Below are 15988 nucleotides of genomic sequence, written 5' to 3'. Positions count from 1 at the left end.
AGGCTGTAAAGGCAGCGAGACCCTGTGAAAATGATAATGCTCCCTCGCTGATATTCTTACTTTTAAAGTACGTGTTTTGGTAAGGTTTATTCATATTACACTTTAAAATGTGACAACATCAATTCTACTTAAAAGTGAAATTTAAGTTGCGTTTGATTCTTAGAAAGCTGAGTTTTCCCCAAACATTCACGGTTTTAATTATGCTCTTTAATCCCTTCAAGTAAAAAGATCAAAACGGTTTTGGATCATTATACCGAAATTTGTCGCGATTATGGTCCGTTTTGCTATGTTAGGAAATAATGTTACTTTGGAGTAAAACAATGTATTATCCAATAAATATGATGTTGCAGAACACTGCAAGTAAAGCACGACTTGCTATATTCTCAAACTAACATGCAAAATTATTGCATTATGAGCAATAACAACAGTCGAAGTTATAGACAGAAAATAGGGAAATACAAAACAGTATCTAAAACTGTATTAAGTGTAATATTGGTACAAAGCAAACACTTTACCGATGGAACTCAAGAATGTAGAAAGTTGTCCTAAAATGCCGATGGGAAAACCTTGCTCCAGAAGGCCCGCACGGATCGGCAAAAAAAAAGTTTTGGAGCGCGGGCTTTTTATGTCCTTGCCCCTCACATTTGGAACTCTGCCTGAAGAACTGCACATGACCGCTGAGATTCTCCCATTTGTAAAGAAGCTAAAAACTTGGTTATTTCCTATGGTATGTTAGATAAAATGTGTTTTTTTACTGTATGGCGCTCTGAATCCCTTTGTGTGGGAGTCTGTTGCGCCTGAAAAATACGTAAATAATAATTAACTTAATATTAATTTGTCTCTAGCTACAGTGTGTTGCAGCCTTCTGCCTGCCACCTCCCAACTCTGATTAAGATGTATTTCAAGGATTATTGACTTGCACATTTGACTCTCACCAGCATGTTTTATATATGGAAATAGCAATTTATTCTCACGATAAAATCAATCATAAATCATACCACGATTCATTCCCCCCTCCCAGCAATTTGAGCATTATGATCTTCATATGAATATTTGTTTTTGTTTGCGTTGTATCCTCGACTGTCTCGTTTGTGGTGTTATTGTTTTTTGTCTTGTACAGTTTTGTTGACATCATTAGCATATACGTAGCAGAAAATTAATTGCAAAACTTTGTTCTCACATACTTTGATGCGGGTATTGTGAGTGTAAGAATAGATTTTAATGAGAATACCCTTCCATGCATTGTGTGTGTACTAATAGGTTCTTAAGGCTCGATACATGCATAAAATCACGTGTTAATGTTGGTTTTTCAATGCTTATGAATTATGTGCAGGCAATGTACCAGCCTTAAAATTGAGCTAGTGTGCCGAGACACAAAAAACAGGAAATAATATCAACAAGGCCATAAGGTACAGGACGAAAAAACAAAGCATTTTTTTGTATCAGAACGCTGCCCTGAATCTCAACAATTCATCCATTGTGAGTCGTCGGGGGTGGGTGGGGGAGAGGGAGGGAGGGATGAATTGTTACATTTCTACAAAGTTATCACATCTTCACTCCACTGCGCCTCGTCCCGCAGTGTTGCTGCGGTTCCGAATGGAGCAGGGCCGTGACCCGGCGCCACAAACCCAGACGGAGGACACGGAGCTGCTGCAGCAGCTTCGCGACGCCGTGATTGAGGAGAGCGGCGCCGGTGGCGACATGATTCCCGACGGATTCGCGAGGTGAGCCGAGAGCGGCGGGGAGTGGCGGAGAGCGGCTGCCCCCCCCCCCTCGCTCTCGTCGCCGGGATGGATTCCTCAACAGTGAAAAGCTGGAAATGGCTTCTTCCTGTTTTTTAAGCTTGGGGGGATATTTTCCCACACGAGTGAGCAGCGTCGCAAAATGTTGACTCCCTTGGGCCGTTGTTTCTGAGTAATCGTACACAGCACAAAAGTTATTTTTGAATTGCGCTCGTTGCTCGTTATTGTCTGTGCCCCCCCTCCCCTTTGCTGTCACTGTATGCATCGAAGCAAATCGCTTTCCCTTAAGTCAAAACACATGTTAGTGTGTGAAAGTAGCTGATAAAAAAAATAGTTCGGATGGTCTGTGTCGCGTCTTTGGCCAATTGTGAACGGTGCTGTTTTTAAACAGATTTAAATTGTTCCAGCAAACCTTGTGGTCGCTTAAACAATGTGGCTTCTGGGTTCACATGCTGTTGTGGCGGGGGTCAAGACGCTTGCATAGGCACCATAATAACCGAGTGCCGCCATGTGGGTGCTTCGGCAGAGATTTGGCCGAGTTAATGTGTCGCTTGAAGGCTGCTCAAGCGTAGATTCGGCCCGGTGCAGGCACTCGACATCTGTGGAGGAGCTCAGAATCTCGAGATGACGTGGGATGTTTTTCTGCAGATGTCTCCGTCCAGGAGATAGCAAAATAGCAAAATGTGCTGAATTGTGCGTGCGTCTTCAAAGGCAACGTAAAAAAACGGTATCTGTGTCGTAATGAAAATAGTATAGAATTGTAAATGTGTATCCCCCATGTGTGATTATTTAATTATGTTTGCGGTTTTGTTTTTATAGTTCCTGTTTCTCGGAGCTGAGCCCAATTTGTGCAGTGGTGGGTGGTGTCCTCGGTCAAGAGATAGTGAAGGTGACAAATGTTACATTTTTTGTTGTTTTTAAAGTTTCTTACTTAAAGAAAAAAAACATAGCATGTACCATGTATCAACACACAATATGGCGTCAAAACGATCTGAAAAGAGGGTAATTAAAGTGTTCAAGAAATCGCACCTAAACTTGAAATACGTTCATGCATGTAAATATAATTACTTGTGTTTATAACAATATGGCTTTATTTATGAACAAATTGGGCTTTGAAAAAGACCAGTGATATATTGTTTCTTATTTTCAGTTAGCACTGTTTGGCTTCTTTTTCCTATTACACATGCTGTATGATAATACTAAAGTAACTAATTGAGGGTCCTTCCAACTGCAATATATAACGGTCCTTTTTGGAAATTCTGTTATCCTATAGCAGTGTGTGTGACGTGTTAATGGTTATGGTTAGGTTAGTGGCTATGGCTTGGGCGCCTTCTATCACAGTTCAAACAGGCATGATTTTATCTGTAGCATGTTAGTTACAGCACACACCCTTAAGGTAAACAACAGGGAATGATGAAAAATTAGCTTGCCTGGGTTGCAGGCTGTTTGAAAATGTAGTTGTTAAAAGTTTTTTTTTCACGGGTTATAATCCAAATGGTTAATAATCTGGATTGCAAGTAGTTAAAATTACAATATATATTGTATTTGTTGCCTGTAAAAACAAATGGGTACAGTTGTGTGTGCATATAATTAGGTTAGTGCTATCCATCCATTGTTGTAATTTTCTTCACGTTTAGACGAGTGTTATTACGTGTTATTACTTCGTGAACTTTTTTTTAACTAAGAGCTTAACAATACGATTTAAGATTTCAATAACTCTTCAAACATTAAATGTTAAGCTTCACTAACGTGTTAACATGTAGTGTTTTAAAGATACGCAGCAGTGGAAAAACAACAAACAGCCAAAGGTGATAACACCTCGTGGCTTGGCTATCAAATGTGCCGGAATTTGCAATTGCACGGGGTGGTCCACAGGCCAAGGGGGGACCCATGCGCACGTTGAGTTACGTAAAAGGGTGGAATTTGTACAGGGGGGGGCAGGGGGGGGGGCATGTGATTCCTGCACCAGGAATCAACTCAAAAATAAAGAGTCCTGGTGGTGGTTGTGATTGTTGTTTTACCATTAGGAAAAACATTTGCACGTTTATTATGTCAACAGTAACATTTCTGTGAATTTTTTGCAATTTAGAAAATTTTCGTACACCTTTTGAACAGCCCTTTTATGAATCCGCTCCTGGATGTGAGTCTCGTCATGCTGTGGGGGTAGTGGAGGTTAAATTGACATCTCTACACCACACTGGTTGGTCCGGAATAAAACAGACTATGCTTGGAAGCATAATCAAGAGCAATGTATTTGGCTGCCTTGTCCTCTGCTACTGACAAAGTAACCCCACAGCAGCCTTATATAATCTGTTTTGTATGCATGGTAGTCACATCCATATACTATCCAAGTTATCTGATGGGATGGGGTGCATTCTGAGTGGTTGGTGAGCAGGTCAGTGGTAATCTGACCATTGGAATGTTTTACACTTCGATATATTGACATACTCTGTATACATGGCTGTGTGGTTGTCTTTGTACTCCATAGGCACTTTCTGGAAGGGATGAGCCGAGCAATAATTTCTTCTTCTTCGATGGACTGGCTGGAAATGGAATGGTGGATTGTATTGGGAAGGAGTAAGTGGTAAGGCACGTGTCAGAAGAAGGCTTGGTCGCGTCGTTTATTCCAAAAAAAAAACACTTTAATTTATGTTTTGTACCTGCCACAGATTTTGCCGCTGTGCAGTCGGCATCGGAAAATGAGCGGTCACTTTTCTGAAAATATCATGACTCGTCTCGATTGTGATACTTCGATTGTGTTCTTTGTCTTTTGAGTTAACTGATGAAGTATTGTGGTTATGTTTTAAAGTGTCCAAAAACATCCACAGGAGTTTAAATAAGTTTGCGACAATTGTTTTGTTTTTTGCCTTTTTTCACCTTATAAAAACTGTCCCATTTTAGGTGAACTTGAATATTACTTTTCAGTTTTCAATGCTCACTTAAATCCTTTCATATACTGTAATGTTATGTCCAAACCACTTATAAACATCGCTTATATTAATTGATACTAAAATATAAATAGAAAACTTTTTTCCAAATCGTTTTTAGAATCAATTTTACCATCTAGATTTGTGTATGTTGAACTTCTTTTGCGCACCGCATGTCACCAACCGTGCTAATCGTAGGTGCGATGTCAAATACTTTTTTCAAATTAAATTGACAAGTTAATTACCGTTCATGGTAAATCATAGTGTTTATATATATAAATATGTGAACTATGCCTAACAAATATTTTTAAAAGCAATTACGTTTACCATGCCTCCACAACTAATGGCAGTGCGGAGTCAACGGCACATTTAAACCCAGGGGAAGGGTGTGGAGATGCTAAAATTGGCGTTCTTTATTGTGGCTTCGTGCAAAATCGCAACCGCATGCACACGCAAGCAAAAAATAATAAACAAATAACGTATGGGAGTTTATACTCACTAAATTAGACCTCTGTGTGCTGCCTTACAAACGTAAATGATCAACCAAAAAAATTGTGCTGGTTTACGTGAGAAAACATTTTGGAAGGCCACATTTTCATCAGTTGGGTTCCACTCCCACTCGCAGCTCAAGCAAGCCCGAGTACCCTTGCTCGAGATAAACTTCATCTTCCCACACACACACTATGGCTGTACCCACGAAAAGCACCATTTTGTGTACAACATTCTTTTTCAGCCTGTTCATAAGGACAGTTACTGCGAGGGCAAATCTTTAAGGCTACGCGTCAGCTGTGCAGCATCCATGGCATCCTGGCAGAAGGTTCGAGGTGTGATGGCATCGACAGCTTTGGCCATGATTATATCGAGAAGTTGATCGATTCAATATACTAAAGCCTAATAAAACAGTGACCATCCTTGCGTTGTCTATGGAAACGAAATTTCCACTCTTTTAAGACATGCCACTGTTGCTGACTAAATGTCATGGGATGTATTCACTGCCATTTAAAGAAAAATTACTATTTAAGTGGTAAGTAATATACAACATGTGTGTCTTTAGGAATTGTCAGTAATGTAGACTTTTTTTACCTGTATTTAAATCGAAGTGGTGTCATTTGCATTCCCAGTAGTTTCTTTAGATTTTTGGCTATAGTAGCTAATTCTTGATCTCAAAGGTGTGGAGTTTTATGATGTCTCTAAGGGTCTTTGCATACTATGCAAGCCTTCTTTATTAATTGATGTGTAATTAATACCTCAAAAACGAATATTTGAAGAAGAAAAGAGCGTTTTGCTAACTGCATTCTTTGCCATTTCTCATGGTTAGTATTTGTACATTTTATCAATAATATCCAAGTAATGTTTTTAATGTTACTTTGAAAGGATGTGCAAAGTAGTGAACATCAAACAGCCTTGGGGGATCCGTGCTTGTAAACTGTTGTTTAAACAACATCGAAAAATATTCAGTCACCGAAACCAGCATTAACTGCTTTAAAGAGATATTTTACATGTGTTTTGTCTGTGTGGTGCTTAACTTGAAGTTCAATATTTCATATTTGAAAAGTGGGTTCGGTTTGGATAATCTTGGAGTTATATAAATAATGGACAGTTATCAATTTGTGTTTTGTAATGCATTCAGCTGGACAGCAACAATTTATACTGTTTGTACTTACATTAAACTATCTTCTTTAAAGGTCCTGTCTGGACAGTCTTTTTTTCATTGTGCCATCAGCAATGCATGTATGAAAGTCATTGTCATTGCTCATTCAATATCAAAGGAAGTCTGACCACCAGTAATTCAAGTATATATAAGGCCAATGTGACTGTTGGAGTGTATTCATTATCTTTGCCAGTACAACTTTCTTGACTTGCCATCGAACAAAGACGGTCACTGCATCGCGCACTTTCAGGTGCATTTTTGCGGCCATCTGGAACACTAGAAAGCCCCTGGAGCGATGCGCTTTTTAAATCATCTGGATTGACAACTTGTCTCTTCAGAATTGCTTTTGTGTTTAGTTTTGTCGCCCTTCCCCCGCACCTCCGATTAGCGCGGTTGGCTGCACACGGTGCGAAAGAAGTTCACCATCCAACAAGGATACCCGTCCAATTCCCCTTAAACCACCTCGTCAACATCTGCCTCTCACTTGGGCTGCCAAGCTTCTGTCGGCAAATTGAAGTTAGTAACAACATATGTGCCTCATTTACTGACACCTCACGTAACTTGTTTTCTCTGCTGCTGCTGCTGTACCTTTTTTAATGTCTCCTTTCCATTTCCGCAAGCCCTCTGAAAGTATTAATGGAATATTGCACCCAAGGGTAAATGGATGCGTATGCTACCACTGATACTGGCATAGTGGGTACGTTTTTACGCTTGAATTTAGTAATGGGTTGACATGCAAGAGTCAAGGTTTGGCATGTCCAAAGCTCCTGGTCATTTAGTAGAGCATTTGTTAAACTATTTAGAATGCAGTTTGCAATAATGGATATTGTAACGTTCATATGAAAACAATGCATGCTAGAGCACAAACCAAAGCTCAGCTTTCCTGAAAGATCATTGTTGTAGTAACTAATTCCTTAAAGTGACACACAGATTTGCTGTGTGCGTGCGTGTACCCGTCTCCTTTGCCTCTTGTTCTGTTGTCCCAAGTGAAACAATCTCGGTGGTATTCGCAATATTGTAGTCCCGTCATTCATGGGACATAACAAAACAAAGGTTATCAAGAAAAGATAACTGGATTGTTTGCATGTACGTCTCTATCAGTGTGCAAACAAGTCATATGACTTTTTTAAAATTAGTTTTACACTCAGGCTGGAAAAATAAAGTCTGGCATAACGCCCTTTAGCATGTTGCGTTTGACAGTTTACCATCACAGCTTTGTTAAAGCTTGTTTAGTTTAGACAACAGAGCTGTCCAAGCACGCATGCGTGCACGTGGTCGGTTGCATAATAAACGTCGACCTGTAAATTAAATACATGCACCTGATAGGTTCTGCTCGTGTCTCCAGATAATATGAGAATCATTGATAAGATTTTAAGTGTAATTTTTTTAATTAAATTCTTCATGGTTATGTTTTTTAAATTGTGTTCTTAAATAAAAGTAATTGTTTTTGTGATAGGTCAAGTCTGCTCTCTGGTTGAGAAGTGGGATATATCCGTGCTCCCAATCCTGGCCGGCTGGCTCAAAACATTCTGGGCTAACCTCCGATGAGCACGGTTGGCTATGTACGGTGCGAAAGAAGGTCAACATGCATCCAACATAAACATATAGGTTGTAGGAAATCGATAGAGCAATTCGCATGTTTTGTGGAAGTAGCACGGGTTTTCAACCTGAACGCTTTCAACTAGGGTGTAAAATGTAAATGAACGATCTCTGCCCGTCTTTCTGTAACATGGGTTCATTACAATTAAGGATTCGCCCTTTAGAAAACTGGCCAAATTGATCAAAGCGTTCCCCATTGACACAGTTGCATTGGACATCGCATCACGATGTCACACGTAATGCGCTCACCTCGGCACTCGGTTAAGTTATTGGGCATGACTTGATCTCGCAATTCGTGTGCATCATTTTTCTTCCTTGCTCTTTAAATCCCATGGGGGGAGACCCCCCATTGAGTAATATTGCATGGATGTAAAATCGCCCATGCAACGATGCTCATTGCCATTGGTGTAGAATGGTGTGTTGTATTCCAGCATGAACACCCCCTTTGTCTTTGTAAAGGTTATTTAAATCTGATGGTGAGGGGTGGGTAGGGACAACCTTGTGACGTTTTAGGCCAAATAACTGCACACTGATTGACATCCTCTATATGAATAGATTTTTCTGCACGAGGCATGCGAGGATGCATAACTGTCAACGCAGTACTTACTGATTTCATCCAGCCATTCCCTCCATGGTCGTCAATCACCTCCTTATCACTCTTGTTATGAGCTTGCTTACTATAGCCATGAACTTAACTCGTAGCTTCCCGCACCCGGACTGTTTCGTCTCATCCATACTATGCTCAGCTACCACACTGCAGGTCACAACAGTTCTCATACTGGGGTGCCACAGTGGCGATATTTTAAATGCCTCGCCTCGTATGCACGTCGTGGGTTCAATCCTTACCCTGACGCCTTTTACATTTGGAGTGTGCATGGTCTCGCCGTGGTCGTGAGGATTCTTCTCCGGGCCCTCCGAGTTTTCTTTCCACACATTTAGAAACATGCGTTTCGAGTATTTGACTGCAAAAACTTTCCACACGATGAGCCACTTCGCTGAGCTATAATTTGTGACCAGGTTGCTTAAAAAAAAACAGCTATATCGCTCAGTGGGCCGGACCTGGTAAAATAAAATGTTTGGTTTTAGTTTGATTTTGCTCATTCCCTCGCGGCGATCGACTGTTTCTTTGCATTCTTTTTTTTCACCCCAGTTCTTATGGACTTGCTCAATTTACGAGATGTATAAACTATTATTTCTTGCAATCATAATTCTACCGATTGTTACCGGCCACAACCTTGATTTTAAAACATGAAAGTCTACGGTGCACGTGACACATCAAATGTGACAGAATTGATTACTTATAATTTACACAGCATATGTAAATTGTTTATTAGGTTAATGGAACAAGCAAAACTGTACAACGGTGATGATTAACATGAGACCCGACGAGTTAAACAAACAGTTGTTTTTATCGAATGGCGACATCGCATCACGACAATTTATCCAATCGCTGGGTGAATCATTCCATACCTACAGATGATAGTAAATATTGTATCGTAGGGAAAACTATTTAAATTGTATTGTCAAATGTAGGTATGTATGTTGAGCGTCTTTCACACCGTACTTAGCCAATGGTGCAAATCAGGGGTGTGTGGTAAGGACAATAAACACAAAAAAGCAGTTCCAAACAAATGAGTTTTCAATCTCGATTTCAAAACACAATTTCTCCGCAAGTGTTGACCACATTTTAATTTCTCTTTTGTAGCGTCATTTAATTTATTTTTATTTCTTTGCTGACATTTCCTGCTGCCTCATCCCTTTCCACTAACTTGGGTTGAGGTTCGGATGATTGCGAGGGATTTCTTTTTAAAGCTCCCTTTCTTGAGGTTACAACAATGTGGGTGTGTGGAGGCAGTCTTGCATGCTAAGTTCCGGATAATAACTCAGACATTGACTGAGTCACACATGCGGTGATGACTTATCAGGCAGCAGTGACGAGTGGCACTTGACCAAGAGTAACACACAAGTCCACGAAACACAAGGCACTCAAAAGTTTATTTAAAAAGTATTTACACATTCAGTACAAAAATTAACGCTCAATCGAAAATGTCCGCATGTCTAGTTGCCACTGGCAAAAACATTAAATAAGCATTTCACATATGTACTACAAAAAAAAGATGTGCAAGAAATTTTGGGTTTGGAAGAGATGCTACATGCAATCTGGGTACAAACAGTGCAATTTTATGACAGGTTATTCGTTTGCTGGGAAACATTGCGTCGTTTTTTTCTACAACTAGTCCAAAAATATTTGTACGGCTTTATTCTGTAAAGTGTAAACCAAAACTGCATTCTGACTAAGGATATTTACGGTATTCACCACTAGTTGACAATGCAACAATATTTCAACATTACTTGCTTATGTAAATGTCTGTTAACATTTAATCAGACCTTTTTTTTACTGAAATAACGTGTTAGGTACTTTTTTAACATTTAAAAAAGTGCATTTAGAACAACAATTGTGTTCCTGACATGATCATAAGAAATGGCGGGTGTTACTTAAATACGTATCATACAAACGGGCATGTTGCAATTAAATGCAACATCAATAAACTTTAGCACACAACCACATACCTCTCACTCGCTCAAGCATCCCTCTCTCTGATCCACTCTTTTTTTTTTAGTTTTGCAAAAAAATAAATATTTCGCAAGCTTTCAATAAAAATCAAGCTTCCTGAAATAACTCCGGGTACATTTTCAACACTGAACCACAATCCATGAAATTCAAAGTGCCAGCTTGCACAGTTACTCACAAATGCCCTGCCGATGAACCTTTGAATTCAAAGCCAGCCCATTGTATTACTCTTTAAAATATTGCTGAGATACATCGACCAGCAGATTCTACTGGACAGTGGATTTAATTATTTAATTTCAGCAATTAAATTGTCTTTGCGGGTTGATTTTGTTTGTACCTAAAATCCAACAAGTGTAATATTACAAACTTTTGTTTGTCATTTTGTAAAAGGTCTTTTTTTTTTTATCCTGCCACCTCTTCCTCCTCGCCAACTGATTACTGCACAGATTGGTGAGCTAAAAGAGCATTGCCAACTAGCGGTGATGATAAGTGCTCAATGTTGGGTCTGCTGCACTTGTGTAACCAGCAACATTGGCAATGTGGACTTTGGACCCAGGATAACACCACATCGATGGGGAAGAAAAGTCCCTCAACGCAAACCTGCCAACAATCGTGCGACCTGAAGAGAGCTACGCCTCCTGCTATCGCCATTTCTTACCAACACTGACTAAATCATTTTAATCTGTACATGCGCACACAGTTTATTTACAGGCAGCTACTTTAAAAATGCAATTACAAAAAAAGTTTTACATCAATGTCTTGAGACATTTCATTACTGATGGAAAAAAATTCAAACGACATCAAATTTAAGAAAACCCTAATTTAAAAAATAATTACTTCCCAGTCTAAACTAAAGGCTACATTTTTTTAATTACAAGGAAAACAGTATACCGCCATCAAGAACTATTTTCAAACATGTTTAAGGAATGTATAGTACACTAACTGACAATATAAAACAGATTCATATATATTTTTAAACCTACAAAGTGCACAGTTTGCAAAGAAAAGTATCAAATTTGAACATATAAACTCCGCCCATGCCACCATTAGAGTCAATTCACATTTGCCTTCAATTAATGCTTCGTAAGGCAGCAAGGTAATGTTAGCTGGCTCAGATTTAGTGCACTGCACAAACTTTGAAGACAAACCCCTCTCAAAGCATATACCGTCCCCAACTAGCCTCGATTGTGCTTACAAAAGGAATTTCATTGTATTATTTGGTCAATGTACAGTATATACAGTTTCGTGGTTGGTGTACCAAACCTTATTTGATTGGAAGAAGCCTAGGAATGTAATACAATTGTTAAATAGCTGTTGTGGCGTCAGAGTAACTCGCCTGACTTGAGGTACTGTAGGTGAATTATAAATTCAGTTTAAAACGATGAAGGAATGGTGATCTCAGTTAATGGCTTGAACCTTTTGCTAAACATTTTTGCCAGTGTTCTAGAAGAGACATCTTACGCAATGCTAAATGTTCCTCGCCATTGACCAACAAGATAAGAGTGAGCAGGCATCTGATCATCATGGTCTGTATTCCTCCGGGGTGGTGTCAATTAGACCCAAGTAGCTCAGGGACCGATGGATCCAACTCCGTCTCTCGACGCCACGCTCGTTCTCCCGTGCATTGCTTGTCGAGTTGCTGCGGCGCCTTTGATTTCTTAGAATCTGTGATGCGCAGAGAAGATCACGGGTCAATGTCAGTCGGATACACTTAACCGCTGATGTAGTATTTGAGCTCTCAATGCCCATTGTGTGATGCTGGCACCTTCTGTTGCTTGGGGGTTCAACACAACTTACACAAGTATAACAGTATAAAGTGCTTTTTCACTTATTTTTCTGGGTAGGTAAATTATTCCTTGTAATTAATCTACTCGTGTTCACTCTTATCTTTCTCCAGCACCTCCGATTAGCATGGTTGGCTATGTACGGTGCAAAAGAAATTCAAAATACATAATGAATATGCGTGGCGTTTTGATAAACTAAACGTAGCATAAACAACTTTGTCAGACTTAATAAAGGCTGGCATTTAAAGTGCCCTATTCAAAATGGTCTGCAAGTCTTGACAAAAATTGGTTATTGAACATTATCTCTGATTAAATGTGCACTTTAAAAAAAATGAAATGCGTGGAAATGTTTTCATTATTGGTTGATAGGAAAAAAGCCATCTTGAAATCGGAGCAGCTTTACAGCGGTAATGGTTGGAATTTTCCCAGCTGTGGTGTAAACCTATCTGATGGTCTTCACAACCCCACATATGTTCCAGTTTTGCCCCCTCCCCACAACCATAAACGAAAGCCACTGGCCTTATTGCTGCCAGATCTCTGATTTTGACATGACTTCATGCACATTAGGAGATGATGCATAGTCACATTGGGGTGCTAATAACCAAAGTGTCGGCATGTATAATTTGTTGTGTTTTTTTTAATCATCTTGTCTTTTCAGAAACGTGCACTGCAGGACTCCGCTGGTGACCCATCCTGTTTTTCGTGTTGCATCTTTGCATTGGCCTCTTTCCAATGAAAGCAGAACACAGCTAATATCCATTTATTTCTTACAAGCTCCAGACCCATTCATCAGCTGTCAGTTCTTCGAATCAGAGCCAACAGCTATTTTACAAAAAATATATTGTTGAAAGGGCACAATTCACGAGATTACCCACACGCTTTAACTGAACGCTACACTGCCTAGCCCACAGAACACCCGATTGTCCAAATTTGAAATGAGACGTTGTTGTTCAAAACATGATGGTCCTGATTCGCATGCTGTTCAATGTTCATTGTGATCTTTGGAGAAAATGCGTCTTTGTCTCCATAACAAGCAGTGGGTAAAATATCCAAAGCGACATATTTCGGCTGTTTTATCCAGATGTGCATGTGGACACCACGGTGGTGCGATGTTAGCTACCTCCCCTGGTATACAGAAGGTTGTGGATGCAATCCCGACCCTGACGCCTGCTGTTTATTTGGAGTTTGCATGTCTCTCTTCCCGTGGTTGCGTGGATGTTTCTCCGGGTCCTCCGGATTTTCCCTCCACATTTAGAATCAACATCAACATGCGTTTAGAGTATTTGGCTGCCATAAATGTCCACGTGATAAGCCGCCACTTCGTTGAGCTATTATTTGTGGCAAGGTCACTTCTGAAAAAGAGCTACATAGCTCAGTGGGCCTTACCTAATTTTTTTAATAGTTTCGTTTTTTAGTTTAGTTTGTAGTGCTATTTTTGTGCTTATAGCCTCCTAAGAGTAGATATGCCACTGCTGTATGCCATCTGATGCACATCAGAAGATAGTCATCTGTGCATTTGCTTGCAGAACTTTGGACGAGAGGAATCTTATCCTTACAAGCATTCAGAATGTGCCAGGTTAAGTCATTGGTAGTGAATATCACTGAAAAGTGGATTTCCATACCAATACTCTTTAACAACCCACAGCTTCTTCATGTACAGGATTAAGACCTTGTCATCTGCAAGTGACCATTTCCATTTATATCCAAAGGTTTTCGTCAATACAAGCCATATTTCCTCTGTATACTAAGTTACCTGTTCTTAAAAAACAGAAATCCCTCTTTCCTAGGATCTCATAATGCTGATATGTTCTTGCATTTTCTTGAGATGCAGTTTCATTTACAATATTCAGACAATAAAACTTGTCAGTTTAATAGCCATTTGCTTTACGCAAGTGCATCATACTCTTACGCACAGCATTACGCTGCCCTCGACATTCGCACGACGCCGACAGTTGCTCGCGATAAAGTTTTTGACAGCAGTAGCTGCGCTCGTCAACCGTCACGGCAACAACCCCCCAACGAGGAACAACACGAGCGCAGCCGGAGAGAGAGAGAGAGAGAGTCGGGTTTCACCTGAGCTTGATGCTCGATGTGGAACTGGTCGCTAAGCCTGCGTAGCTCGCGGCCCACCAGCATGGAAGCGTCCGATTGCGAGCGCTCGCGAGGCTGAACCTCCTCGGGCCAGTGGCACGCCGCGCCGCCCTGCCGCTCCGCCGCCGCCGCCGCCACCGCCGCCTCCCGCCCTGGACCTGCCGAAGATTGCCGCAACCTCGGTGTGAGTGTCCCTGAAAAAGTGACGGGTCATCGAAGCTATAATAAGCGCTTGGTGGAGCCGCCTGCATGTTTTTCCCCGACTTGGTTTCACCAGATTTGTCTTCGTTGAAACTCTGTTTCAGGAGACTCGGTTTTGCACTATAGCAGCGTTCTTCACTAATTTTCAGAGGTGGGGGGGGGGGGGCACTTTCAACGATAAGACATCGGTGTGAGAGCCGCCACACATTGAAACCGTTGTGTTTGACAACATGATGGGGCGTTTTCACATTTGTGTACTGTCAGGAGCGGCACATCAGGGGCTGCATTAAAGGCCCCACCAGGGGCTGCCTTTGGCTGCCAGGGGCCCCTAGGCCTTGCAATGAAGAACACTGCACTATGGCATAGGGACACAAGGATGCATGTAGTTGTGCCAAAGCAACATTGGATGCACAGTGTTTTAGATCACTGTATGAAGTGTAGCATAACAGCCCTTTAATCATCCGCTACTGGATGTAGGCCTTCCACACTGTCAGTCAAGGGGTTTTGTCTGACTGCACTGCCGCACTTGTTAGTGGGTTGGTGACAAGGATTACAGTTCAGGCCCTGTATCAGTTCACATGAATTGCTACTGATGTTAGCCATTAGTTACAAATATAACTCGGGTCGGAAAGTTCAAAGCGGAGTGCGATAACCACGCTGCACACTGGAACCACTTGCAATGATATTAAATGTCCACGCAAACTTGTTTTGTAATGTTTGACGGATAGTGATATAACAATGTATACAGTGATACAGAAACCCAAAAACACAAGAGTCTTTGTAGATACGTACTTGCGCTGTGTGTTACAAGTTGTCTGACGTGCCATTTTAGCCTTTATCTTAAAAATATTTCAAAGTTAAGACCAGTCATTCCATCGTATCACTCGTTATAGTTAAAGCAGTGGTATCACTTAAACAACCATGCCTGCGTGAATGACCATCGTTTTAAAAAAAGTTATTTATCAAGCTGTAAACCATGTACAAATGCTCGAATACACAGCCTAGATAGTGCATATCTATATAACAGGTTTACAGATACTGGTTAAAATTACATCTTTCTTTAACGTGTACCCCCACCTGCAAGGGTTTAATATGATCCGTTAATCTAAGCGGGATCCATTGAATTGTTGTACTTTGGTGTAGATTTGTCTAAGAACTGCTTAGCGCCACTTTTTGTGTTCAACCCCAGGTGTGTTGGCATTGTGCATAAATAAGGTTCTCCACATGGATCGATATTGATTCGCAACCAATGTGATCCACCAGGATGATAAAAGGTGAACCTGAGTGTCAAGCTACGCACGTGAATGTGTTACAGGTTGACATGCCACGTGGGGTAAATGACGCTGCACGTTATCTGCAACGTGCTTAATGCGACTTGGAAGTCCCCCGTCCCCCCCATGTGAAAAGCAACAGGCAGTGTA

General features: G+C 40.7%; 1 protein-coding gene across 3 annotated transcripts in view; it reads left to right on the top strand.

Annotated features, from left to right (window-relative positions):
- SAE1 (SUMO1 activating enzyme subunit 1) overlaps positions 1-12952 on the top strand; it is a 29907-nt gene extending 16955 nt beyond the window's left edge. Inside the window, exons 7-10 of one of the 3 annotated variants that reach the window (XM_061551544.1) lie at positions 1580-1724; positions 2562-2631; positions 4231-4326; positions 12934-12952. In XM_061551544.1, the coding sequence (XP_061407528.1) occupies positions 1580-1724; positions 2562-2631; positions 4231-4323 (308 nt within the window). In that variant the 3' untranslated portion in view covers positions 4324-4326; positions 12934-12952. Of the gene's footprint in view, positions 1-1579; positions 1725-2561; positions 2632-4230; positions 6363-12933 lie in introns of those variants that run through there. The other 2 variants (XM_061551543.1, XM_061551542.1) reach the window with 2 other exon arrangements.
- The last annotated feature ends 3036 nt before the right edge of the window (positions 12953-15988 follow it).

Source organism: Lethenteron reissneri, chromosome 14 (genome assembly GCF_015708825.2).
Source record: "Lethenteron reissneri isolate LAM-NWPU_2019-01 chromosome 14, ASM1570882v1, whole genome shotgun sequence".
NCBI lineage: Eukaryota > Metazoa > Chordata > Hyperoartia > Petromyzontiformes > Petromyzontidae > Lethenteron > Lethenteron reissneri.
Note: the sequence above shows the minus strand (reverse complement) of the source record. Positions and strands in the feature narration are given on the sequence as shown.